This window comes from Tachypleus tridentatus, chromosome 9 (genome assembly GCF_004210375.1).
Source record: "Tachypleus tridentatus isolate NWPU-2018 chromosome 9, ASM421037v1, whole genome shotgun sequence".
Classification (NCBI taxonomy): Eukaryota; Metazoa; Arthropoda; class Merostomata; order Xiphosura; family Limulidae; genus Tachypleus; species Tachypleus tridentatus.
Window position 1 is genome coordinate 71,297,969 of NC_134833.1, and position 14,851 is coordinate 71,312,819.

At 32.5% G+C, this 14,851-nt stretch overlaps 1 protein-coding gene across 1 annotated transcript; it reads left to right on the forward strand.

The window, feature by feature from the left end:
- Positions 1-438: 438 nt before the first annotated feature.
- LOC143227137 (glutamate--cysteine ligase catalytic subunit-like) lies at positions 439-9,945 on the forward strand. The gene is made up of 2 exons (XM_076458645.1): positions 439-1,495; positions 9,615-9,945. The coding sequence occupies exons 1-2, from the start codon at positions 844-846 to the stop codon at positions 9,671-9,673; spliced, it is 711 nt and encodes a 236-aa protein (XP_076314760.1). The 5' UTR covers positions 439-843; the 3' UTR covers positions 9,674-9,945.
- Positions 9,946-14,851: the final 4,906 nt, after the last annotated feature.

Below are 14,851 nucleotides of genomic sequence, written 5' to 3' on the forward strand. Positions count from 1 at the left end.
ATATTACAAATGTTGAGTAGTTTCCTTTACAAGAAATATTAAATTTATTCCATTATAACCTCATTGTTTCCAGTGATCGGGCTTTTTTACAGCTAGTTATGTTTCTTTTAATCACCTCAAGTATAAGTTTTAACATTCCCTTTTTTATTTTACTCTAATAACCCTTTGAAGACGTAACTAAGTTGAAACAGGACCTGAATGTGGTACAAAATGTACGTCAAGCGTAGTTAAAGACCTATAATATTCAATGGTTGAACAAAACCTACACAGTACTTAAGCCATTTGTTGTTGTAGCCGCTTAACGGACTGCGTGTATTCGTTTTTCGCAAATTTGTATATAACGTTCACCTAGAAACACAGTGCCAAAGGTTACTGTGACTGACATAAAACAGGGATAATGCAAAGTGTCTTTCTCATACTACCCAGTTGATCTGCTGGACGTAGTCTCGTGTTTACACAAGGCTGCAAGTCGTAGACTCATTCCGTACCATGAGATTTCTAGAAAATCCCCATTTTCTGTCGTGGAAAGAATCTTTAAATCATTTCGTTAAACTAAGGACATTAGCTTGTCAACATGCTAATTTACATTTACAACCAGAATAAGAACAGGAATGACCCGTTCAAGTGGGGACATGAGATTGAAGGACATGTAATAAAGCTGAATCACGAAGCTAAAACGGCAAGACTATGCTTACGTGCCCCGAGGATCTTCAAATACATGAAAGAAAATAGTAAATCTCTAGCTGGTTTGTGGGCAGAAGAATGTCTTGAGTCGATGTCAGAAAGCTGCCCAAGAGAACCGTATGGAGATGTTTTGGAGGTTTTCGTGAGGTAGAAGAGAACATGAAAAAAAGAAGGAAAGAAGTGTTAGCAGCTTTAGAAGATGATGAAACTTACTTAACTGTAGGGATGTTTCCGCGGCTTGGTGTTCCGGCATTTACTGAACCAGTTTATAAGCCAACACCAGAATCAGGTATCACTATGTCACTCTTTGTTCCAGATGAATTGATCTGTCAGAATAACCCAATATATAAAGCTACCTTTATTTCTCTTGAAAAAAGAAGAGGAAAGCGAGCGAATGTTAATATTCCAATATTTAAAGACAGAAACACACCTGACCCTTTCACTGAAAATCTAGAAGCACTTGGAGGTGATGTTCAGTTTGGAGTTGAAGCTAAACCAAACCATGTTTATGAAGATTGTTCAGTGATTGGACAAGCCAGTTGTACTTTACAGACTACAATACAAGCCTCCTGTTTGGAAGATTCCAAGTTTGTGCACGATCAGCTGTGTGTCTTAGCTCCAATAATGATGGCTTTAAGTGCATCTTCTCCAGTAAGAAGAGGTTATCTCACAGACCATGACTGTCGATGGCAAGCAATGGCTGAAAGTTTTGATGACCGAACAAGAAGAGAAATAAATCATCCCGAAACATTAGACTATAAAATTCCTAACCATTCTCGTTGGGAATCGAACTTCTTATATTTCTCATCAGGTGGAGTACATTTAAATGATTTACCCATTGTTTATGATGAACAGTTTTATGAGGCCCGGCATCTGAAGGTCGCGCGTTCGCATCGCCGTCGCGCAAAACATGTTCGCCCTTTCAGCCGTGGGGTCATTATAAAGTGACGGTCAATCCCACTATTCGTTAGTAAAAGAGTAGCCCAAGAGTTGGCAGTGCCTCCCCCTCTGGTCTTACACTGCTAAATTATGGACGGCTAGCACAGATAGCCCTCGAGTAGCTTTGTGCGAAATTCAAAAGAAACAAACAATTAGTTGAGTATTGTGTAGCAAAATAATTATCACAAATTGTATTATCCCTGAAAATCGTAAAGATATAGATTATTTACATAATAAAATATAAACATTGCATAATTCTTACTATTGTTTAAGGTACTTGAGATCGTGAATTATATTTCCGGCCCAGCATGTCCAGGTGGGCTAAGACATTCGAGTCGTTATCTGAGGGTCGCGGGTTCAAATCCCCGTCGCACTGAACACGCTTGCCCTTTTAGCCGTGGGGGCGTTAAAATGTTACGATCAATCCCACTAATCGGCGGTAAAAAAGGTGGTGATGACTAGCTGTCTTCCCTCTTGTCTCACACTATTAAATTAGGGACGGCTATTGCAGATAGCCCTCGTGTAGCTTTGCGCGAAATTCCCAAACAAAGAAAACTGCTGTACTAGCGCGGGACTCCTTACAACCGATACATGTTGCTGAAACTAGACATGAGATAGAGTAAACTGCATTACCATATGATGATTGGTGTTTTCACTTCCATATTTATAAAGTATTACAATCTGCATTTGTAAGAAATCATGATGGACGTCAAACTTACTGTAATAATAACCGTTTTTAAAGGGTTATATACCTTGTGTAAAACAAAGTATCATATTGCTTTGAAAATGGAAGTGAAGATAAATTTGAAAACAAAAGGTGGGGGAATTAGAAAAAAAGTTGTTTTATTTATTTTAATCCTTGTTTATCTTGTGTTGTTAACAAAGTGACGAAATTACTTTTATCATATTTGTTCTGTTTAATATTAATTTAGTATCTTACAATATGGCCCTTTATTACCTCTTATGCATATCAATATAATTGTTTTAGCAATAAAAGTATAACAAGTATTTTGAAACAGACATCTATAGGAAGGATCATTCCAAATTGGAACATTTATTATGTAAAAAAGTTGTTCCAAAAGTAGACATAAAGTTTAACTTTTTAATATTTTGAAACTATTTTAGGTTTATTGTGTTGCATTTAAATTTTTTCTATCATATGGAATAATTGTGATCTGATTTGTAATAATAACAGAACAGTTAATCTTATAATATACAACTGTATATGAGTGTCATTGATTCAGGTTATTTTTCTACAGAAAATTTAATAATAATATGCACGCTGTTCAAAAAATGTGGACGTAAAGAAATATATACATATATATTATTTAAACATAATAAAACTGTCATCTACAAACTCTCAGTAATAAAATGTTTTGAAATCATAAGAATAAGACATATAATAAGACTAGCTGCCTTCCCTCCAGCTTTACACTGCACAATTAGGGCCGACTAGCACAGATAGCCCTCGAGTAGCTTTGTGCGAAATTCAAAAATAAACAAAACAAACAGTTTTATGAAGAACTAACTTCGAGAGGAATCGATTCTCAAATTGCTCTTCAAGTGGCGTGTGCTCTTTTGAGGTCTCCACAAATGATAAGCTGAGAACAACTGGTAGAAGATGAAACTGGAAGAAGTAATTCTCTCTCACTTTTCCTTTTTCCAGCTGTCTTATTAAGAACCTCCGATTATCGTATGTCGACATTCTGGCGTGTTGAATTCAAAGCAATGGATGTCCAAATAACGGATTTTGAGAACGCTGCTTATGCAATTTTCGTAGCTCTTTTTTCTAGGGTTGTTTCAGAAAAGAAATTAAGCTGGCTTATTTCCTTTATTTCCATGAGCAAACGTCATGAAACTTTCCAAGCAGCGCAGAAAAGACGCTGTTCGTGGACAGAAGTTTTGAATTGTTCAAGATCTCACTTTATCTACAGGTGCATATTCTGAACGAGACCAGAAAAACTGGAAGGTTATTAGTGTGAATGAGATAATAAATGGATCCAAAGGTGGGTTTCCAGTAATAAAGGATTTCAAAAAAGTGATAAAGGATTATCTCCGTTAAAATATCAGCTCCGAAACTGTTACTGAGCTTGAAAGATACCTGAAACTTGTGCAACAACGTGCTGCTGGAAAAACCATGACAGAAGCTGCATGGATCTGCCAGTTCATCAAGAATCACAAGAAGTATAGAGAAGATTCGGTGGTGAGCGAGGAGATAACTTACGATCTAATAACCACTATTGACCAAATTGAAAAAGGTGTTCTCCAGTGTCCTGATTTACTTGGTTGAAAGAATCAACTTTTAACACACAATAAATACGTGTTGGTAAAATAGTTATTAGTGGTTGTAAAGTCATTGTAAGAATGTGTAAGCTATTTCGTAGAGTTATTATGGTAGTTTGAATCGTGCATATCTCTTTATACTAAAGCTATTAGATTTTTTGTATTTGTGTAAACTGGAGAATAATTGTAGTTTTGTCACATCTGTGACAATTGTTTTATTTCGGCAATTTCCATCTTAACATATGAGGTTCTAAGTGAGCAAGTAGGAGTATTTCAGTAGAAAAACGTATGAAAATGTAAAACTGCACAAATTCAGAACAAATTTATGTTAACATAAGCTGTTAATATAAAACGTTCAGAAGGAGAATACGATATTGTGTAATAACTGGAAGTAAGAAGTTGTGGAAGGTTCAGAGTATAACACTAACTGCAGGGTCAACGGTTGTGTTAGGACCTGTTGTAAGTGAAAGTTTGTAATTAACACCAATTGTGAAAATTTCAGTGAAGAGAGATAGAGAGATAGACCTTGTTTGTAAATAAAGGTTTTCAATAGCCGTATCAGCTGTATCTGCTATTTACTTAAAGTCATCACGAATCAAGGAAGAAATATTTAAATTAAACAAAAATTAAAAGAATAATCTTGAAGAAGAAACAGTTAAGAAAGTTTCGTGTTTGGGCAAATGTTAAAAATGTTATAGATTTTTAGATATTTTGAAGTTAATGGAAACGGAGAATTGTTTACAAATATTTATTATAAGCCTTTGTCCAAACTGTGTATCGCCACATAGTTTCTAGTGTCGCAAGTCCCCAGACATACTGCTGTACCACTTGGAAAAAAAAAACTGAATTTAAAAAGTTATACTTATTGTCTGTTTTAATGTAACGTTTTTGTTATTAAATTTTTTGTTTTATTGTTTGTTTGTTTTATTGCGCAAAGCTACTCGAGGGCTATCTGCGCTAGCCGGCTCTAATTTTGCAGTGCAAAGCTGGAGGGAAGGCAGTTCGTCTTATTTTGTCTGTCTTATTCTTATGATTTCAAAACATTTTATTGCTAAGAGTTTGTAGGTTATAGTTTTATTATGTTTAAATAATATATATATATATATTCCTTTACGTCCACATTTTTTGAACAGCGTGCATATTATTATTAAATTTCTGTAGAAAAATAACCTGAATCAATGACACTCATATACAGTTGTATATTATAAGATTAACTGTTCTGTTATTATTACAAATCAGATCACAATTATTCCATATGATAGAAAAAAAATTTAAATGCAACACAATAAACCTAAAATAGTTTCAAAATTGTAAAAAGTTTTACTTTATGTCTAGTTTTGGAACAAATTTTTTTACATATGAAATGTTTCAATTTGGAACGATCCTTCCTATAGATATCTGTTTTAAAATACTTTTTATATTATTATTGCTAAAACAATTATATTGATATGCATAAGAGGGAATATAGGGCCATATTGTAAGATATTAAGATATAACAGGACAAATATAATTAAAGTAATTTCGTCACTTCATCAACAACACAAGATAAACAGGTATTAAAATAAATAAAACAATTTTTTTTTCTAATTTCTCACCTTCTTTTTTCAAATTTATCTTCACTTCCATTTTTTAAAGCAATATGATACTTTGTTTTACACAAGGTATAAAACTCTTTAAAAACGGTTATTATTATAGTAAGTTTGACGTTCATCATGATTTCTTACAAATGCAGGTTGTGGTACTTTATAAATTGGGAAGTAAAAACACCAATCATCATATGGGAATGCAGTTATTTTATCTCATGTCTAGTTTCACCAACATATATCGGTTATAAGGAGTTCCGCGCTAGGACAGCAGTATTCTTTGTTTGGGAATTTCGCGCAAAGCTACACGAGGGCTATCTGCAATAGCCGTCCCTAATTTAATAGTGTGAGATTAGAGAGTAGGCAGCGAGTCATCACCACCCTGTTATCAACGAATAGTGGGATTATTCGTCACGTTTTAACGCCCCCCACGGCTAAAAGGGCGAGCGTGTTCAGTGCGACGGGGATTTAAACCCGCGACCCTCAGTTTACGACTCGAATGTCTTAACCCACCTGGCCATGCTGGGCCGGAAATATAATTCACGATCTTAAGTGCCTTAAACAATAGTAAGAATTATGCAAGGTTTATATTTTATTGTGTAAATAATCTATATCTTTATGATTTTCAGGGATAATACAATTTGTGATAATTATTTTGCTACACAATACTCAACTCATTGTTTGTTTGTTTGTTTTGAATTTCGCACAAAGCTATTCGAGGGCTATCTGTGCTAGCCGTCCATAATTTAGCAGTGTAGGACTGGAGGGAAGGCAGCTAGTTATCACCACCCACCACCAGCTATTGAGCTACTCTTGAACCAACGAATTGACCGTCAACTGATTGAACTTGCGTCATGGCATAAAGACGAAGACGTGTGATAAGCTTCAAAGTTTTCGGAATACACATATTCTATATTAATTGCAGTTTAGAAATAATATTATAATTACATTTAGTATTTAATGGTATAGTAATTACAATATCTAATTTATTTAAAATATTTAGTAAAGCGATAAAGGGAAGAAACTACCTATTGTAGACAATGTAACAAAAATACTCCAAATTCCAAGTTGAATGAGACATCAGTTTGTAATTATACCCATTCTAAACAAACGGATAAGTGCTATGTGAAGCTGTTTCAAATAATTTTAAGTGTAATAACATTAACAGCTTTATCCTTAACTCTTGAAGTTAAATTTAACCAGTTACTATTAATCGAAATTACTTGAAATTACACTTCTGCACAAATATTTGTTGAGTAATGGACATCTGACTGGTTTTACAATAAACATTACTCACTTTAAACAACAAATTCTCACCACCCCTTAATTTTCATATCGTATATGGATTCATTCTCGTGATCTCCTCTAGTTTTATTGTGTCAAAAACTTTAAAGATAATAATAACAGAAAAAATCTCTTTTCCATAGTGTACAAACTTCTACCCTCAAATTCAGTTGATGTTTGTATATAAAGACCTAGCTTCCACACACACATTGTGGCTTTGCTATATGGAAAACACACACCCACAGACACTTTTTTCAACATAAGGATCGAATACCAACGATCTTAGTTCAAAGTTCAATGTTCGGGTTTAAGATTACGTATGGAGACTACAGGGTCACATTGCAAAAACCAATTAAAAATTAGACTTGGCTCACAAGTATTTAATAGGACTTTAATAGTATTTCCAAGTATTTAATAGGACTGGTCATCCATCACTGAAACCAGACACTCGTTCACATAAATAAGCATCATATTACAATATTTCATACAACGATTTTTCTAACGCTATACAACATCTCCAGACCTTGGACTTTGTATTGAAAAAAAGTTACTTATAGCAAAAGATCGCTCAGTTCTTAATGAGTTACGTTTGTTTGTTTGTTTTGGAATTTCGCACAAAGCTACTCGAGGGCTATCTGTGCTAGCCGTCCCTAATTTAGCAGTGTAAGACTAGAGGGAAGGCAGCTAGTCATCACCACCCACCGCCAACTCTTGGGCTACTCTTTTACCAACGAATAGTGGGATTAACCGTCACATTATAACGCCCCCACGGCTGGGAGGGCGAGCATGTTTAGCGCGACGCGGGCGCGAACCCGCGACCCTCGGATTACGAGTCGCACGCCTTACGCGCTTGGCCATGCCAGGCCGTTAATGAATTACAACATTCTTATACCACAAATAATTCTAAATAGCTTTACTTACAACCAGCCGTTTGTTAAGAGTAATTATAATTATAATCCAGTGCCTCATGCAACGTATTATTTGTGCTTCTCTGTCAAATATTCTATAATCTGTATTTCTTTCTATTTAAGGCTTTACCAAATACTTTAAGCTTCGCTGGAGAAGGAATAAGTGTATTCCGAAAAGTTCAAAGCTTTTGTAAATGAAAGTAATTTATATCTTATCGACCATCTTTATTGTACTTTGTTTTTCCCCTCATAAATACAGAACCATTTGGCCGATTTAACCATTTAAATTCCTCATTTGGTTGGGTTTGTTTTGTTTCGAAGTTCACACAAAGCTACACGAGGGCTATCTGCCCTAGACGTCCCTAATTTAACAGTGTAAGAGAAGAGGGATACATTCCAAGGCCATCTACTATCACTAACTGAAAACTAGAGAGATATACTATTGTATAGTATAAAAATTAACGCTTACGTTTTTTTTATGTACAACTGTGTTACTCCGTAATTTGATCGCATAAAAAAAATTCGCATGACATACCACATCAGTTAACATCTTTATTTTTACTGGAACTGGCCCAATGGTCGTTCAATAAAAACACACACAAACACTTATTTAGGTATATATTCTGGTGCATCCTTTGATTAATGTAATTTTTTTTGTTAGATTCAGGATTAGAGGGAAATATATAAGAAATATTTAAATAATACACACATAAAATGCGAATTCTGTAGAAAACTCCTTGTGCACTGACACAATGAACAATATTTGAGTTAACACACATAACGTTGCTTGTGTATCTCACATTTCACTAGCAATAAACAATCATTATAAATTTCACTTTACACATTGTCATGATGGTTTCACGTGATCTCCAAAAGTTAGCAAATTAATGTTCGAATTAAAAATATTACCTATTGTCAGAATATGAGAGATACTTAACACCCACTGAATCCCGCCCCACTCAACCTTTTCATTTGTAGTTTTTCAATATTTCTTATAAATACGAAAGCAAAAACTCCATGTAAGAAACAGAAAACTTCTTTCACGAAAGCAAAGAAAATGAAGAGAAGGCTAGTTATTCTTTGTTTGTCGTAAAGTTATTCACAAAATATTTTACGTAACACAATCCTGCACACGTTTCATTATTGAAAATTAGATGTTTAGTTTGAGAAAAAAAAAATAGTCGCCTTAAATAATGGTAATATTTAGATTGTTGGAAATATTTTAGTTTCAGAAATTCATTGCAAAAACTACAAACTATTGATTATAATGTCACTGATAATTAATGAAACTACATTTTATCATATCCCAAAATATTGTACTGAATCCGTTTGAATTTCGGTTTTGTTTTATCCTTGCAGTAGCTACAATTTACCTCGGACGTTTCATTATGTTTTGATATAATGAAATGTTTAGTCACTTTCCATTTCTTTCGGTGGCAGCTTAAATGATTAAACAACATTAGTTGTGGTTCTTGTCATCTGCTTGTTCTTGGGCTGTTTCATCCTACCTACAGCTGAAGGCTTGATTATTAGAATATGCTTCCGTAATAGACATAGTGTATATGGTGAAGATTTTGGATAGTATAGACCACATTTTCAGCTCAGAAGCGAAATATGTGAAGAACCACATATTTTCAGTATTTCTATGTTCTTTGTTCTTTATTTCAAGTACATTATTTAAAACAATTGTGTAGAATAGTATATACGAGCCAGTCATGTTAATAGTACGTTGAAAACTGTTTTAGTACGATAAATTCGTACATTATTGAGAAACAAAATTATTTTTATTTATTCTGTATCGAAACAAGTTTAATACAATGCGCTTTACTAGTTTTGTGTTTTGAGAATTGGATACTTTCTATATTGTACCTTGAAAATTAGAATAGACCGAATTTAGGATAACGTTATTTATTAGAATATTTATTTTTTACAGGTAACTCGATGAAGAATTTTCCTGGGGACAAAACATTTACTGATATTAATTTCATTTAATCTAACTTATTATCCTATATTAACCGTACTACTATGCAGCGTTTGTTGTTTTTGTAAAACATTCGTTAGAAATAAAACGTTTTTTATTCTGATGTAATAATAATATATTGTACTCTATTTAGTTTTCTTAACCCTGTTTTGTAGCGGAGATTTTAACTCTGTAAGATGAAATTAGAAATCACTTCTAATATAAGTGATTCCACGTGACTGATTATCTATTTCTATCACAAATGTGTAATTACAATTTGATCAAAATAACATAAGACTTAAAAACAAAAACAAAAGAATAGTCTAAAATTTCAGAAGAAAATGTTTTTTCTTAGTATTGTATTTATCTTCTAAAATAATGAATTTCTTTTCATGTTTTGAAACATTAAAATAACAATTACTTTTGTACCTTGTACTTTAATTTAAAAAAAAATAAATATCGTGAGTTTTGTCATTATTTTGCTATGGATGAAGTCGGTCATTTCAATATTAATTATAATAATAATAAAACGTTTGTAGGGTTTTCTTATCTGCTCAGTGAACGTAACGGGTTATGACAATAAAATGATAAATCTCCTGACGATATCAGCTTGAATTTTTAATACCATAAACTATTAAGAGTGGCTTTAATAATAAACTCATATAAATGCAAAGGGTGGGAGTTGAACTCATAAATGAACTACAATAGTATTTCGTAGAAGTCAACATTCCATCATGATAAAATCGTCCAACATATTTTTATTGTCACAAGACTAAGTTCTCAGGGCTCTCCGGGCCTTTATACCCCGACAACAACACTATTACAGAACTAAGAATCCAACTATGTTTCATAAGTGAAAATGTGGATTGTATTTCCATTGCTTCTTGGACATTGGAAGAGAAACTCTCAATTAACAGGAGGTACAGAAAATGTCTTTGGGGTGAACAAAGTTAGGCAACGGAATAACTTACAAAAAGTATTGAAAATTACTGTAAAAAACTCCATAAGTTGTTTTGATGATTGAGTGGTAACACCATTAACATTCATTGTCTGTGAAAAATATAGCACAAAGGACCAGACAAGCTAAATAAGGATCTTCATCGAACTCAAAAGTTATCTCACTTGAATTAATATTAAAGGTAAAATTAGTGAAAAACAACAATGAGAATCCAACAGTTTCCAGTTAGAATGGTTCGTAGTGGGAACAGTAGGACTATTTGGGCAATCAGATATGTGACTCTTAAGCAGTCCACGAAGTGTGTCTATACCGGAACCAACGGTTATAACATCATTATAAATGTCATAATTTTCTTCAGATACAGGAAGAATTTAATCATTTTATTTTCTCTTATAACATTGATATTTTTGGATGGTGTAAAAAAACTTATTAGTTTTGGTATGTATTATGAGCTACTTTATCAGTTTATCCTTCTTTATTCTGGTTAAGTAATAACAACACTATAGTTGAATGTAATCGTTTCTAGGATTATTTTTCCGATCTTTGCTGATATTACAGCAAATTAGAAGAATGTAACCCTTTGAAACGTTTTTGATGATTGTAATTTTTTCGGATTATTAAAGTGGTCTGCCTTATGTTCACTATATAGTGAAGATATTTCTACTCACACTTCAGATATCATTTCTTCCAATGAAACCTTTTTAATCATTAAAAACATACACATTAATTTGAAACCTATTCACTTTCAGCAAAAAAAAACAGTCATTTGTTAGTCAAATTAACTGGTGACTTTTAATCAGCTTAACTTGCACCCAACCTTTTCGATTTATCAATGAGTTGAAATAATATTAAGTTACTGTGGACTCTGTATCGGTGTAAGATGTACATATTTTTTTATTTTATTTTATCAATTGGTTAAAAGAATATTAAGCTATTGTTGACTGTGTATTGGCATAAGTTGTACAAAATTTAACTTTTAACCATTTTGTTAATCCAACAATATTGTTTGATCTAACAATAATGTTACTGCAGATTGAACATCCTCATAAATTGTAACTATTTTCATAGTCCAAACAAAAGCAAAAGATTTAGCTAATTTATTTTAAAGCACATATTGCGTTATTGTTCATACATATGAAGGATACTTCTAAGTTTCAGCAACAACTTCTGGCATCTAATCTAAATCTAAATGCTACCAAGTCGACCAATAGATTTTCAAGATTTTTACGATACAGATATCAACACATCAATATTCACTTATCCATAGATACACAAATCAACACATCATGGAGACCGAAAGATATTCAACTAACTAGCCTTAACACTAAATTTTCTTAACACCTTCAGAGTTGGATGTTTTTTAACAAATACAGTTAATATCTTAGCATGGATAATGAGAGGGTAGGATGCTGATTTCTCCCTGGCTAGCAGTACAAAATTAGGGATGCTGGCGTTAAAATGCCATTGATATACGATGATCTTTTTTTGCTTTCAACTATTTCTCCTTAACAATCAATGACCAATTACAATTACAGAAAAATGCTTAAAATATTTATGTATCATGAAACTAAAACTCTACGTTTTCATCAAAAACATTTTTCGCTGTATATTTATACTTATGAATAATTATAAATGCAATATTTGAAAGGTTTTTAAATAACTATGTATAGATAGTAAATAAATATTTGTTTGCGTATTAATTAAACTATAGTTTGGCTACAGTAATGTATATGAGCCAGTTCATATTATACATTTTTAACAATTCACATAATTTCCTAAGGAACTAGATAAATTATATGGTGTTTAAAAAGTAAGTGGCCTAATACTAAAGTCTCATGATGTTGGATATACAAGACTGTTCAATTTAAAAGTTATTATTTGGTTTGTTTGGTGATTTAATATTCAATGATTATTTATTTTTCTTAACAATAGTGTCAAAAGCTAATGTATTTTAAAAGCCACAATTATGACAAGTTTTGTTACGTAACTCCGTATAAGTCATAAGTTGTAAATGTAGTTTAATTGTTGTACTTGACTTTTTATATTGTTGGCGTCATTTTACTCGCAGCTTCTATGTTATATGTAATATTATTGTTAGTAGAGGAATATATATGGGTAGATTTATTCTGTCGCATGTTATAAATATGTACAAATACAAAGAGATGGTAAGTTAAGTTGAATGTGAAAGTATAAGTGAAGTTAGACAATGTGTGAGTTTAGCGTAATGAGCAATTTATAAGATATCATAGCTTGTATTTTAATAACAGATTTAAAGAAGAAGAATTTGTCTTGTTAATAAAATGTCGCTCTAAGGTAATTGAACCAATTTTTGTGTACTTTGACGAAAGGAGACAATTATTTAATTCTCTGGTAACAATACAACTGTGGTAACTAGCATTTATGGTAGTGGTTTAGAAGTGAATTTCACAGATTGTACTGTAACAACAGAGACACAAAAGAAATAGTTCGTCTTGGCAGGGGCCTGGCATGGCCTATCGCGTTAAGGCACTCGACTCGTAATCCGAGGGTCGCAGGTTCGAATTCCCGTCGCGCCAAACATACTCGCCCTCCCAACCGTGGGGGCATTATAATGTGACGGTCAATCCCATTTTTCGTTGGTAAAAGAGTAGCCCAAGAGTTGGCGGTCGGTGGTGATGACTAGCTCCCTTCCCTCTAGTCTTACACTGCTAAATTAGGGACGGCCAGCACAGATAGCCCTCGAGTAGCTTTGTGCAAAATTCCAAAAACAAACAATCTTCTTGTCAGTTGAATTATATAGTAACTGAATCAACCTCGTACGGGCTTTTGACAAAAAAGTGAATTATCTAAATTAAACTGTATTAACTTATAGTGTAATTTTTTTTTTTTTTTTTTTTTACAAAAGCGGATTGTGAGCTTGCTATTTATTATTGAAATGTATTGCCAATAAGGCACAGACACTTATTGTGAAGAATCTGAAGCTATGAACACTTGACAAATCATGAGCGTAATTTTCATTCATTTCTCAACAAAATACATCTAAAAACACCACCAGGCTACAACAAAGAGATTTCACATGTAAAAATTTGATAGATATAGAAAATATAAAGGAAAACTGGAAATGATATAAATGTGAAGCTCTTTTAGATGTAATCTACAAAAAAGAATCATCTTATATAAAGATGTGTATGTATGGAAAGATGTAATATTCAAATGGTAAAGATAAAGAAGATAGGAGGAAATTTTACCACTTTTTTCCATAACAACAGGAAATAGAAACTAGACACTAGTGTTGTACTCTTACGTACGTACACCTTTATTTAATGATATCCATCTTGTATTAATTACATTTTCAACCTATAACATATATTAATTGAAACTTCTGTTTGTGGCGTTACGGTGTGCATACCTAATTTCAATATAATCACGACACTGACTCCAGATAAATGCTTCTCAACGAGGTAAATGGTTCATCCAGGGTTTAATGAGATTAGAATTAGAATTTAAGCCATAATAAAGTATTTGACATTTTAATTTAACACTTTTTGTCTGTTCTTTGAACTGGTGTGAGAGAGTTATTTTGAAACATTGACAGGAATGAATATCAGAAGGTTTGAGAAGCCTTGTTCCAGTTAATGTCATATACTGCCATCTAATGGCTTAGATTAGAAGTGCTAGCTTTTTGAGTTTTAGTTTCTGTCGCGGAAAAAGATGATTTTTAAGAGAAAAATGTAAAAACGAATGGATTTTAAATATTTTTTAAACTCATTTGTAAACTAATTCAGATGTAGGTACTATTCTTTAGCTTGTATGAACCAAGTTGTACAATCTTAAATTAACGAGGTTAAGTTATTTAAATTAAGAAGGCAAGGATTACACTCGTTATATTTATAAGAAATATAGAGAAACAATGATTTAATTGATCATTTAAAAAAAATCCCAAACATCATGTATAATAATGTTTAAAATTGTCGTAAAGGCCTATAAAATTAGAGCTAGGAAAGATAAATTTATTTACATTTTGTTTCATTTCACAAGACTTGCACTGGCATTTGTTATAAGCTTAATATAACAGTAATTATAAATATTTGTTAATATTCTTCTTTTCTTTGAAGATAAAAAATACATAAGCATTTTCGAACCATTCAATTTATGTTGTGAATCACGATAATTAGGTTAATTATCAATAAAACCAAATTCAAAAATCTGTTCATTTGAACTTTATACATGAATAACTCTTAGGAATTTTTACTCATTTAAAACTACGCTGAGA

Coding starts and splice junctions, on each gene's coding strand:
- LOC143227137 (XM_076458645.1), top strand. CDS start 844: ATGAAAAAAAGAAGGAAAGAAGTGTTAGCAGCTTTAGAAGATGATGAA. Junction 1,496..9,614: donor CTTCTTATATTTCTCATCAG/GTGGAGTACATT, acceptor TATTTTTTACAG/GTAACTCGATGAAGAATTTT.